The 13,766-nt window shown below is 44.1% G+C and overlaps 1 protein-coding gene across 2 annotated transcripts in view; it reads left to right on the plus strand.

Moving 5' to 3' along the window:
• Window positions 1-13,766, plus strand: part of CFAP44 (cilia and flagella associated protein 44) — a 48,003-nt gene that overhangs the window by 15,249 nt on the left and 18,988 nt on the right. For both annotated transcript variants that reach the window (XM_082221212.1, XM_082221213.1), the window contains exons 14-22: window positions 451-660; window positions 1,963-2,073; window positions 2,593-2,745; window positions 3,193-3,420; window positions 4,440-4,585; window positions 6,717-6,987; window positions 7,270-7,325; window positions 8,018-8,180; window positions 10,082-10,212. In XM_082221212.1, coding sequence (XP_082077338.1) covers window positions 451-660; window positions 1,963-2,073; window positions 2,593-2,745; window positions 3,193-3,420; window positions 4,440-4,585; window positions 6,717-6,987; window positions 7,270-7,325; window positions 8,018-8,180; window positions 10,082-10,212 — 1,469 coding nt within the window. The remainder of the gene's footprint in view (window positions 1-450; window positions 661-1,962; window positions 2,074-2,592; window positions 2,746-3,192; window positions 3,421-4,439; window positions 4,586-6,716; window positions 6,988-7,269; window positions 7,326-8,017; window positions 8,181-10,081; window positions 10,213-13,766) is intronic.

Here is a 13,766-nt window from a genome sequence, read left to right on the forward strand (position 1 = left end):
CTTATGGTTTATACTGCCCATCTCTTAAGATGGAGCATAATGAGATTGAGGAGCAGGTTGTCTGGATTGTTCTTCATTCCTGTTCCTCTAGCTTCCCAGACTGATGTCCTCCAGATGTTTTGAGCTGCAGAGGTCTGCTGGCTGGGGTGAATGCAAGTTGTAGTCCATAACATCTGAGATTTCCAGTTTTGTTTTGATGGGTTTTCATATTTATTATTTGGCAAACATTTAACTTTTACGGATTTTGTTTATTGCGCCCCCTCCCGAGTTTTCCGGTGACAGTGAAAGAAAATAGTTTAGTATTGGTATTTGAGAAGAAAATGCTACTCACAACATGGTTTATTTTCCCTCTGTACAAACAATAGCATACTTTACATAGATTTATGAGATGATGTATAGGGCAGGGGTTAAATTAGCTCTTAATTGCAATGTTATTCTGTTTTCTTGAAGGTAAATCCCAAGAAAGGCATAATGGTTGTAGGTTTTCAAGATGGCGTTGTACGCGTCATTGAACTTTTCGATCCAAAGGGACTTCCTGTTGTATCTGGACGGGACAAAGGAGCACCTGCAGCCTTGCGTCTGAAACAGGCGTTCAAACCTCATACAACTATAGTAACAGCTTTGGCCTATGAACGTAATGGGGAATTGCTTGCCACAGGGGTATGTTTCAACCAAACCTAAAAACTGTTTTATTTTGAATGTTAGTGGAAATTTACTGCTGCAAATGCTGAGATGTAGATGATCAAACTGAATTTCAGATTGTTCATTACCTAAGAATTAAGGTCCAAGACCTTTTTGAAATGAGAGATTTTTGCTGATCCATACAAGTTTCAGCGTATAATGAGTCAGTTCAGAGAATTATTCAGGAGATTTTTTGACACCTCTGCTTCTCACATCATCTTAGCTTCTTCTCTGCTCCTTTGAGGCCCAGCTCAGCGAGAACATTTGGCTGAGACTTTAAAAGAAAGGCTCGTTCCTTAAGGATTCATGGAAAGGTTTTAGATTCGATTTTGCATGTTAAAATCATCAGTGTTGTGTTTTTGTATTATGTTCTGTGCTTTAAACCATGTCTTCTTCTTATGTAAGAATTGTTTGATTTTTAAAAGTTTTTTAAAGCCCTTTCTCTTAATTACAGTCATTACTGACTTTATTGTGGGTATTGGCTATAGATCGCCAAGCCAGACTGAATACTTGGATGATGATTTACTAGAGCAGATAAGAATGTTATGATTACTAAGACCCAGCATGGGTTTCTCAAAAAGTCATGCCAGACCAATCTGATTTCTTTTCTTTTCTTTTTTGATGGAATGACACACTTGGTAGATCAGGGCAATGCTGTGGACATAGTTTATCTTGATTTCAGTAAGGCTTCTGACAAAGTCCCCCATGATATTATAGAATCATAGAATCATAGAGTTGGAATAGACCACAAGGGCCATCGAGTCCAACCCCCTGCCAAGCAGGAAACACCATCAGAGCACTCCTGACATATGGTTGTCAAGCCTCTGCTTAAAGACCTCCAAAGAAGGAGACTCCACCACACTCCTTGGCAGCAAATTCCACTGTCAAACAGCTCTTACTGTCAGGAAGTTCTTCCTAATGTTTAGGTGGAATTTTCTTTCTTGTAGTTTGGATCCATTGCTCCGTGTCCGCTTCTCGCGAGGAAGTTGGTAAAATGTGGGCTGAACGAGGTAACTGTTAGGTGAATTTGTAGCTGGCTGACTGACCAAACCCACAGAATACTCATTAATTGTTCCTTGACATCCTTGTAACACTAGGTGCAGCTTTTGTATATCAGGGTATATACAAGTGATACACAAAAGTAGGCTTTTGTATATCAAGGTTGATGCTAAAACAGAGGATTGTGTAGTGGTGGGACTCTGTTCTTTGTAGCAGCAGACTAGCATGGCTACTCTTGTGGAATGCATGGCTTTATTCATTCTTTTGTCTTTTCCTTCCCAGAGTAACGATAAAACTGTGTTCTTCTTTAACGTTGAAGAGAAATATGAGCCAATTGGCTTCCTCTCTGTCCCAGGGCCTGTTCAGGCATTGCAGTGGTCTCCTCTTTCTCATGTGAGTAGCGGTGTGTTTCATAGTATTTGCATCTCATGATTTGTGTTGTAACACATTGCAATGCTGTGTTTATCAATTGGTGGTTATGTTGTCATCAGTAACTGGCATTTAACACCCCCCTCCCATGAAGCATTTCTGGGGCAGGGCAGGGACTGGGTCCAAGGTCCCTCTGTTCTTTGGGAATGCCCCAGTGATTCAACTCCCTTTCTATGCCAGCCTGGAGCTGGGGTAACTAATCCCCACCCCACTTTGGCAGCAATGGGTGAAATTTTGAGTATCTCAAAATCTGCATGAGAAATATATAATGCCCACTTTCTGCACTGCTCACTTTGGCCAACATGAGCCATCAGGGAAGTGGTGGGTGATCTGCCGCTTCCATTCCCTCTTGTTTACAACTAAGTTTGTGTTTCATTTTGGCAACAGTTGTCTCTGAGCTCCGACCTATTTTTAAGACCATAAGAATGTTTCACCATCACATACACATGCCTGACACTTGTGTTTCATGTCCTTCTTCTGTAGCCTGAGAGCACGCTACTTATTTTCTGCAAGAACGGCATTGTTGTCCAGGTTCCTGCTCCAGACCCTGGGAAGTACAACGCAGCAACCACCTATAGGATAAAAGACTTGCCTACACAATATTTTCGTTTCTGCAGCATAAAATCTCGGATTCTGGTAAAGCACCACATGCAAATAAGGAAATGCAATCCTAAGGAAAGATAGAATACTGAAGTAAGAAATGCTGAGCTCGTTAGTTATTGTGGTCCTGGATGTAAGACAGCAGCTAAGGACTTTGTAGCCCAGCAGAAACGATTTCCTAAAATATTAGGATCTGCACGTGTTGATTATGAATGTGTCTGCCTCCAGGATCAGTGAGGCCTTGCCTCTGAATGCCAACCGCTAAAGAACAATGGCAGATGTGGGCTGCTGCTCTCAATTCCCAAACAGATAAAACTAAGCAATACACACACACACACACACACACAGAGTTAGTGAATGAAGTCCTATCTGTGGGCTTTGCAGATGTTGCCAGTGGGAGAAGGATGCTGGACTAGAAGGGATTTTGGTGTGATCAACACAGTAGTTTTTTAATGCTCTTTTTTTACTGGCTCTTTTAAAAAGCTTGAAGAGGAACTTGAACGCAGAGAAAAAGTGAGAATAGAGAAGGAGAAAGCAAAGCAGCAGTGGATAAAGCAGCAACTGGATGAGGGGAAAACAATGGAAGAAATTGAATTTCCACAGGAAGAAGCTGTGGAAGAGGAACCACTGCCTGAAATCTACATCCCAGAGACTCCAAGTCCCATCCTGTGTGGGTTTTACTCTCGGCCAGGGAAGTTTTGGTTGTCGTTGGTAAGCCAATGTTTCTTTCTTTTTCGCAGATAACAAAACGAGGAGAGCAGTTTCTCCCTTCTTTTATAGTATAATGAGAATACAGTGGTGCCTCACAAGACGAAATTAATCCGTTCCACGAGTCTCTTCGTCTTGCGTTTTTTTTGTCTTGCGAAGCACGGCTATTAGCAGCTTAGCAGCTTAGCGGCTATTAGCGGCTTAGCGGCTATTAACGGCTTAGCATCTTAGCGGCTTAGCGGCTATTAACGGCTTAGCGGCTTTAAGAAAAAGGAAACAAACTCGCAAGAACTCGCAAGACGTTTCGTCTTGCGAAGCAAGCCCATAGGGAAATTCATCTTGCGGAACGACTCAAAAAACGGAAAACTCTTTCGTCTTGCGCGTTTTTCGTCTTGCGAGGCATTCGTCTTGCGAGGTACCACTGTACAGCTTAAATGGCCAAAGGAGCTGGCTTTTCACATTGTACACTTTCACCTTGGTCTTAGTTCTATTTGAAAGCGGTTTGAGTTTTTTTGTTTCACACAGAGGGCTGCATAGCAATTTCTCAGGACTTCAATAGTGGCATCACTACCATTGTCAATTTTGATTGGCAACCTCAGTTTTGCTGCCAACCTCAGATGCAAAGTGAGATTAAAATCTAAACGGTGAAATGCAAAAGGTAAAAACCACAAGATGCAAGAATGTCATGCAGAATCTGGATGTGTCTTAAACATGCAAGCATAGTTTTCACTCTTGTTTCTTTTCATTCTAGTGCTGTTCCCCATCTTTTGTTTAATTTTTAAAGCAGAATTGCAGGCTTATTTTTCAAAGGAAGCCCTTTACCTGGAGGTAGAAATGAAGTGTGTTTGCCTATAATATGGTATGAAATACAACTGGTGATGAAACCATTTTTGGGAAAGGAGGAAGTTTTAGTCTGGAATTTTCCAAACTGTAACAGATTAATGGGGGGGGGGGGGAGAGAGGAGAAGGAAGGAATCAAGAAATAAAGTTAACAACTCTTCATAACTCACTGTTTCCTTTAGGGAGAGTATGATACTGGATTCCTGTTCCACTGTGCATTTTCTCATCAGCAAGGCGACAAAGAACCTGAGGCTCGGAAAGATGAACCTTTTGCCTATATTCATTTAGAAAATACAGAAGACATTGCCATTAGACGGATTGTGTTTTGGTAATGCAGCTTTTACAGTATGTTGGTTGGTTTCATGAGTTGAGTTGGGTTTTTAAAATAAGTGTGAAACACTTGGTATTTGTTTGTTTTTCTTTTATAGACTATATGCCTGTGTATATATTTGCAGGAGCTGATCTCTTGATATAATGGCAGGCTGGTTAGCACTCCATGACTGTCACCCCCTGAAAGTAGTATTTTGAGGAAATATTATGGAATACTATTAGACATACTGAGACATACTGAATTAGTTTAAGCTGTTACTTTTGCATCCTGGTCACGGCATATAGCAGGACAAGAAATAAATTTCCCCTTTTTATACCCTTCTTTATAAAAGCCCAAACATTTGGATTTTAAAAGATTGAAATGATTTCCATACATCCAACAGCAAATGTGGCTGCAGACCAGCTCGGGCGGCCCTTCCCAATGACCCAATGGTTCTCTTTTCACCCTCATAATGTATATGCTATGTATATGTATACTACATACATGGAGATATAGAGGTGGGTTGTTGCAGCACTGGGTTAGCTGGTCCCCCACTAAATGTGTATCCTTGAGGAGGAGCTGCCTCTTCTCTGCAGAGATCAGGGTAGAGCAGGCCCCAGGTGCAAGATCCAAGATGCAAGGGTGAATGAAGTGGTGGTTGGGATGAATTCAGGTACCCTTTTGTATGTATCTGTGTGGAAGAGAGAGAAACAAGGGATTGAGAGGAGGGTGGGATGGTATGGCCATTGCGGTGCATTGGCTTTTGTCAGCGGTAGCCGCCCTGTTGGAAATAATGAATCCCTTGTCCATCTGTGCCAACGCCAGGGGTGGAGGAAGAAAGATGCGGTAGCGGCGGTCCGCTCTGGGTGCCACCAGTGAGGGGGGTGATAAAATGCTGGGCGGCACTCACTGCGGGGCCTGCAGCATGCCCAAGTCACATGTCTCTCCTGGGAGTGACATGTCGTGTCACATGTCTCTCCCAAATGGTCCGCCCGCCACCTCCCCCTCATCTGTAGGGCGGCTGAGTGGGAGGAGGCAAACAGACTCCTTGGAGGCCCCATGGTGCCTCCATGGGCAACTGGCCAGGAGGAGCCACAAGTCAAAGTGGTGAAGATAGCAGTGAGTTTGTATGCAAGGAGTTCATAAGCATCAGTTTATGTGTAACTCGAATTGGATTTAAGAGATGTTAAAGGCTCCAGAAACCTCCAACCCACCTGTTCTGCTCAAATACCCTTTTAAGGTAAAATCCTAAAATGTGACACAGGTCACAGTCACACCATGCATTCAAAGCACATAGATCCACCCTCCGAGAATCCTGGGAACTGTACTTTATGATGGGTGATTGGAATTGTAGCTCTGTGATGGGTGATTACAGTTCCTAGGATTATTTGGGGAAAGCCATACGTTTTAAGTGTATAGTGTGGATGCAACCACAAATGGTTAGAATGGTTCCCTTAGTATTGAGGAAACACTGTGATTTTTTTTCCAATCCATTAGTCAAAAGCTGCAGAAAAGACATCTGCCAGCATTACCTTTTTCCTACTAGAACTTTGGATGTCTCACATTAGTCGGGCCTTGTTAGGGTTCATAGAACAATACTAAATATTGGAGCCAAGTGGAACTTACACTGCCTTCAATTGAGCTGTTCCAAACTCTCTCTGAGAGCAGAACTACTGCTGGCTCAGCTGGTGTAAGCCTGGCAGTGGAAAAACAGATCTTTGAAATAGAGCTTGACATACACTGCTCTTCATAACAGCATGAGTCCTGCCAAGTTGGCAGGTTATGTGGCTGAGCTGAATAGAAGTTAGGATTCAGGACAAGTCCCTCTGCCTGGTCCCATCCCACTACTTCCCCAGAATGCCCATTTTGCAGGGCTTACAGCCATGTAAAATTTGTCCATCTTTGCTCAGCTGACTAAATCCTGGCTGAGCTTGGATGTGAGAGTTATGCTGGCATATCTTTGGTTGAACCAGGATTCAACCTTGCCTGGCTGTGCTAGGAATTGGTTGTCTGAGCCTGAATTTCTGGATCCTAACTTGCACATACCAGTAGATCTTGGGTTTGGATTGCTCCCTTAGATATCCATTTTGCAGAGCATTGTGGAGAAAGTAATAACCCTGAGCTGTTTATGTTTTGATTACTTCCACAGCTCCACTGGCTTGCTAATGATCTGTGGCATGCAGGATGGAGCAGTACGAATCTATGCTCTCCACGAGAAACGGCTCTCAAAAGACAATATAGCTGGATATTGGTCATACAGCATGCATGATAATAACTATGGGCAAATTCAAGGCATCTGTCCAAGTTTTGATGATCGGTTTCTTGTGACCTGTGGAGCTGATGGCAATATCTTTACTTATAACATCCTTTCAGCTGAGGAGGTTAAGAAAGTGCTAAAGGCTAAGGTGCCCTCTCCAAGGGTAAGTGACAGCCAGGAAGATAGGCCTTACTTCATATTTTAAGTGCACAATTATTGGGAAACTTTCAGCTGTTTCTCCTTGATGAACATTTTTTTTCCAGTCTCCTTAGGGTTGGGCAGCGGGGAGGTTGATTACTAGAAAGACACCATTGTGTCTTTTATGTCCTATATGAATTATAGTACTGTGCTTTTGAGGAGCTGCACTCATTTCCAACCTAACGTCAGGAACAGCCATGCCAACTGTTGACAGTGCCATCAATTGTTTGATTACATTCTTCCACAGAGAGGCCTCGAAAGAGAGAGACCACCAGAAGATATTGAGGATCCTACTGCCTACAGGTAAAGCTGCCGAAAGATAGACTTTGTTTCTGAATCCCTCATGAGGAACGGGTTTCAATAATGGCCTCTTTGAAATGGCAGTTCACCCTCATCCGGTGTGGCATATCGACAAGTCATGTTGCTAAAGCTATCTCCTCAAATATCTCTCTAACTTCTGGATTAGTGCCTGGGATAAAATCATAGAATCATAGAATCATAGAGTTGGAAGAGACCACAAGGGCCATCGAGTCCAACCCCCTGCCAAGCAGGAAACAGTATGAATTAAGAGGTCAGATCTAGATGACTTCTAGATAAGCACTCTCTCCTCTGTTGAAACAGTTCTTTAATGCATAAAGGTTTCAAACCCACCCAGCCCACCTCAAAAGCCACTGTTGGCTTTGTCAGGATAATTGTGGTGCAGCTTCTGTCAGTTTTTTAATCATTCATTTGGTAGCTCCATCTAATAGTTCAGTTCTATACAAATGTATTTGTTTATACAACACTGTTTCAAAGAGCTTATTATCAAAATATAGCAAAACTGAATATTTTGGAGATTGAATCGTAGAATTGTAGAGTTGGAGGGGACCCCAAGCTGTATAATTTTTGCTGTAAAAAACCTTTATTACATAATGAAATGTTATGCTTTTCTGTAGGCCCACTTCCAGAGTTTAGGTTTAAACTGCTCCATCGTCTTTATTTTCTCACATTTGTAGTATTGAAAATGCCAAGCAAAAAAAGGAACACGATTACATAATGAGGATAGCAGAACAAAAGAAATCTATTAAGAGACAAGAACTAAGCACTCTAAGGGAGGAGTTTCAGAATTTGCTCCAAATGAACCGTCAGCTGCCATCTCACATGCAACTTCACAGAGCAGTATGTATGGTTTTTCTTTCTTTAGAGGTACAAATTAATGCCTTAGTGTGGCTTGTATTTTTGTAATGGGTCAATGTTTATGTTTATTTTGTTTTATTAGGATTTTTATGCTAAGGGCTCAGGTCAGTTTGCAATTTAAATAAAACAACCAGCCAAAAGTGAGTCCACTGCTTCCGTGTTCACTCCCAATAGTTGAAACAACGAAGCCTGCTATTTTCTTAAAAAGAAAAATGCCTGTTTTGCTTTTTACAGTTGTGCTTTTCATGCATTTCTTAGTTTAGCCTTGATAGTTTTCAGATTCCCAGTGTGTTTGAATTGCTTTGTCCTATAAAGGTGGTTCCAACCTTTTTTCCATGGTTAAAGTATTTAGCCCAGTACTTCCAAAGGAACAGCTTGTTGGAACACCAAATACCAGTAAATTAGGAGGGTATTCATGTCATTTTACCATGCATGTAAAGTGTAAAGCAGATTAAGAACTACAAGATTTAGCTTTGGTTCCATGTATATGTAGGGATTGACTAATACATTCAGGTGATTGCTTTGAACAGTGAATCTTACAAGTGGACATCATTGGGAACAGTTTGGAAGTAGAGAAATGAATTACCGTATTTTTCGCTCTATAAGACACACTTTCCCCCTCCTAAAAAGTAAGGGGAAATGTGTGCGCATCTTACGGAGTGAATGCAGGCTGCGCAGCTATCGCTGAACCCTTGCTCTTCTGGCTTCAGGGATAGCCAGGCAAAGCCTCTTCGCCCCTCCCTCTTCGCTCAGGAGGCTTTGCGTTGCTTTCGCTGAAGCCAGAGGAGCGAGAGGGATCGGTGTGCACTGATCCCTCCTTCTCTCCTGGCTTCAGGGATAGCCGCGCAAAGCCACTTGAGCGCAGCTGGAGCGCTCCTGCCTCTTTGCTCAAGAGGCTTTGTGTTGCTTTCTTGTTTCTTGTGTTCCTCCTCTAAAAACTAGGTGCGTTTTATGGTCTGGTGAGAGCCAGTGTGGTTAAGAGCGGTAGTCACGTAATCTGGGTAACCGGGTTCGCGTCTCCGCTCCTCCACATGCAGCTGCTGGGTGACCTTGGGCCAGTCACACTTCTCTGAAGTCTCTCAGCCCCACTCACCTCACAGAGTGTTTGTTGTGGGGGAGGAAGGGAAAGGAGATTGTTAGCCGCTTTGAGACTCCTGAAGGGGAGTGAAAGGCGGGATATCAAATCCAAACTCTTCTTCTTCTTCTTCTTCTTCTGGTGCATCTTATAGAGCGAAAAATACAGTAGCTGTGGTGCGACTATGACTGCTTTAAAATATTGTTAAAGTTGCTGACTGGCTGTTTCTAAATTAGGCAAATTGCTGATGGCAGTTAGGATTTCACCAGTATTTTTATTTCTTCATTCATTTTATTTAGAATACGTTTATCTCACTCTATAGCTCCAAAAGGCTCTAAAAACCAGCTTGCAAAAAGATCAAAATAACATCACAATCTATGTAGCACAGGAGCAGAAATTACATCTTGCCCTTGGTAGAACTATTCAGAAGAAGAGGTGCATTCTGGTGATGGCGAAAGAGGGGGTGGGCAACATGGTCATGGAACAGCAGAGTCCTTTTTTGCCTCAGGTGATGAAACGGGATAGGCCACCCCTTGTTTGTAAACAGATGCTGCGGTACCTCTGATTCTGGATGTGTTTGGACTTCAGCTCCCATTATCCCATGCCATTGGCCATTCTCAATGGGGCTCATGAGAACTGGAGTCCAACAACATCTGGAGGGCCACAGTTTCCCCATCTCTGCCTTGGACCATCATGATCCATCACATCCCAGCATCCGGGAGCGCTGCTGAGAAGCAGAATAGACATCCAGCAAACAAACCGTTACTGTAACCACCATCAAATGAAATGCTCCTTTTTCAATACGCAGCAATTTGAGTTGGACCGCAGAATCCGTGCAGAGATGGACAGAAAGACCGCGCATAAGATCCGGCTCGTCCTAAAGGAATTGGCCTGGGAACAGGAGAAACATCGCATTGGGCTGCAGAAAGTAGAGAATCGGCAAGTGCCATTTCCCCTTGTCCTCAAGTTTTGGGAGAGATTCTTCATTTGCTAAGATGTTATATTTAAGCAAAGTTTTTGTTTTATTCTTAAAAAGCTGGAAACTTTTCCTTGAAAACTGAAGTCTTTCTGGTATTACTCATTTTGCTTGAGAACATAAGAGAAGAACGGGGTAGGATTAGATCAGATGCCTCTTTCCCAGTGTTCTGCTCTCACAGGAGCCAGAGAGATGCCCATGGGAGGCAGACCAGCAGGACCTGGGGACTCTCCTGCTCCTGTTCCCCAGCAGCTGGTATTCAGAGGTATACCGACCTTCATCCTAAATAATAATAATAATAATAATTTATTTATAGCCTGCTCATCTGGCTGGGTTTCCCCAGCCACTCTGGGCGGCTTCCAACAAAACACTAAAATACAATAACCTATTAAACATTAAAAGCTTCCCTAAACAGGGCTGCCTTCAGAAGTCTTCTAAAAGCCTGGAAGTTGTTGTTCTCTTTGACATCTGGTGGGAGGGCATTCCACAGGGCGGGTGCCACTACTGAGAAGGCCCTCTGCCTGGTTCCCTGTAACTTGGCTTCTCGCAGCGAGGGAACCGCCAGAAGGCCCTCGGTGCTGGACCTCAGAGGCAATATATAGCCATCAAGACAGGTAGCCATTGGTAGCTTTATTCTCCATGAATTTGCCTAATCCCCTTTTAAAGACACCCAGTTTGTGCCTTTGCTACAACTTGTGGTAGCAAATTCCATTGTTTAGCTATGTTCTCTGTGAAGAAGTGCTTCCTTTTGTCTGTCCCGAATCTCCCACCATTCTGTTGGATGACCCTCACTCGGTTTTAGTGTTATGGAAGAGAAAGAAAAACTTCTCTCTGTCAACTTTCTTCACACCAGGCATAATTTTACGTGCCTCTATCACAGGCTTCCTCAACCTTGGCCCTCCAGATGTTTTTGGCCTACAACTCCCATGATCCCTAGCTAGCAGGACCAGTGGTCAGGGATGAGGGGAATTGTAGCCTCAAAACATCTGGAGAGCTGAGGTTGAGGAAGCCTGCTCTATCATGTCTCCCCTTAGTTTCCGTTTTTTCCTAAACTAAGCGTCGCAACCATTTCTCATAGGACAGGCGCTGCATCCCCTTCATCATTTTGGTTGCCCTTTTTCTGACCCTCTTCCAGCTGTGCAACATCAAGAACTGTATATGGTGTTCCTAGTGCAAGGACACCCATAGATTTGTATGAAGGTAGATAGGTACCGCTCCGGTGGGAAGGTAAACAGCGTTACCGTGCGCTGCTCTGGTTTCAGTGTTCTGTTGCGCCAGAAGCAGCTTAGTCATGCTGGCCACATGACCCGGAAAAACTGTCTGCAGACAAACACCGGCTCCCTTAGTCTGTGAAGTGAGATGAGCGCCACAACCACAGAGTCACCTGCGACTGGACTTAACTCTCAGGGATCCTTTACCTTTACCTTTATTATCCAAATAGTTTTGCTTTTTATTTTCAGCCCCTTTCCTAAAGTTCCTAAAATTCACAGCTGCTTCACACCAGGTTGATACACTTGTAAGCAAGTGTAAAGTGATGATGCACATTGGGGCAAAAATCCCTAACTTCGCATATAAACACTAAAGGGATCTGAGCTGACAGTTACAGACCAGGAAGGGAGTTCTTTGGGTGGCACAGAGAAAGAGAGAACTACACAATGCTGCAAACTCCATCTAATTTTAGCTCTAGCCCTTCCCAGCGGCTGCCATGTAATAATAATAATAATAATAATAGTAATAATAATAATAATAATAATTTATTATTTATACCCCGCCCATCTGGCTGAGTTTTCCCAGCCACTCTGGGCGGCTCCCAATCAGTGTTAAAAACAGTACAGCGTTACATATTAAAAACTTCCCTGAACAGGGCTGCCTTAAGATGTCTTCTGAATGTCAGGTAATTATTTATCTCTTTGACATCTGATGGGAACCGCCAGAAGGCCCTCGGCGCTGGATCTCAGTGTCCGGGCTGAACAATGGGGGTGGAGACGCTCCTTCAGGTATACAGGACCGAGGCTGTTTAGGGCTTTAAAGGTCAGCACCGACACTTTGAATTGTGCTCGGAAACGTACTGGGAGCCAATGCAGATCTCTCAGAACCGGTGTTATGTGGTCCTGGCGGCCACTCCCAGTCACCAGTCTAGCTGCCACATTCTGGATTAATTGCAGTTTCCGGGTCACCTTCAAAGGTAGCCCCACGTAGAGCGCGTTGCAGTAGTCCAAGCGTGAGATAACTAGAGCATGCACCATTCTGGCGAGACAGTTCGCGGGCAGGTAGGGTCTTAGCCTGCATACCAGGTGGAGCTGGTAGACAGCTGCCCTGGACACAGAGTTAACCTGCGCCTCCATGGACAGCTGCCCTGGACACAGAGTTAACCTGCGCCTCCATGGACAGCTGTGAGCCCAAAATGACTCCCAGGCTGCACACCTGGTCCTTCAGGGGCACAGTTACCCCATTCAAGACCAGGGAATCCCCCACACCAATCCGCTCCCTGTCCCCCAAAAACAGAACTTCTGTCTTGTCAGGATTCAACCTCAATCTGTTAGCCGCCATCCATCCTCCAACCGCCTCCAGGCACTCACACAGGACCTTCACCGCCTTCACTGCTTCTGATTTAAAGGAGAGGTAGAGCTGGGTGTCATCTGCATACTGATGAACACCCAGTCCAAACCCGCTGATGATCTCTCCCAGTGGCTTCATATAGATATTAAAAAGCATGGGGGAGAGGACAGAACCCTGAGGCACCCCACAAGTGAGAGCCCAGGGGTCTGAACACTCATCCCCCATCACCACTTTCTGGACACGGCCCAGGAGGAAGGAGCGGAACCACTGTATGACAGTGCCCCCAGCTCCCAGCCCCTCTAGACGGTCCAGAAGGATGTTATGGTCAGTGGTGTCAAAGGCCGCTGAGAGATCCAGCAGAACTAGGAAACAGCTCTCACCTTTGTCCCTAGCCCGCCGGAGATCATCAACCAGTGCGACCAAGGCAGTTTCTTTTTTTTATTTATATATATATATATATATATATATATGCTTTCGTAGATTTTCACGGGTACAGGAATGCAGGTTTTGGTGTCTTCGGGTGTCTTCCCGTGTAAGAGTCGGGGTGTCTGTGCGACGTTTTGACGAGGTCTCACTCGTCATCTTCAGGCTGGTGCTTTCGGCTTCTTGTTACTGGAACAGAGCAGAGTCTGGTGTTTGAGTTCCTATAAATACTGTTGAGGGGTGTGGTGTATAGCCTCCAACGTTCTGGGCAGAGAGGAAGTTCCTAGATTAGTGTGCCTTTTCTTCTTTTGTTCCTTAATTACTTGAGGGATATCTTGGGTGATTTCATGAGTGATATTCCGAATAACACTGGGTGGGTCATTAAGTGTAGATTAGTTGCTAACGCTTTCGTGTCTTGACCTCTTGAGCTTGTGAAGAGTTTTTCTGAGAAGATGGCTGTGCTGCATTTAGTTGTGCTCTGGCTTGGCTTCGTGTATAGGGGCGAGCTGTGGTTTTGTGCCTTGTGCCAGCCAGA

Source organism: Podarcis vaucheri (genome assembly GCF_965113315.1).
Source record: "Podarcis vaucheri genome assembly, chromosome: 4".
In the NCBI taxonomy this organism is placed as follows: Eukaryota; Metazoa; Chordata; class Lepidosauria; order Squamata; family Lacertidae; genus Podarcis; species Podarcis vaucheri.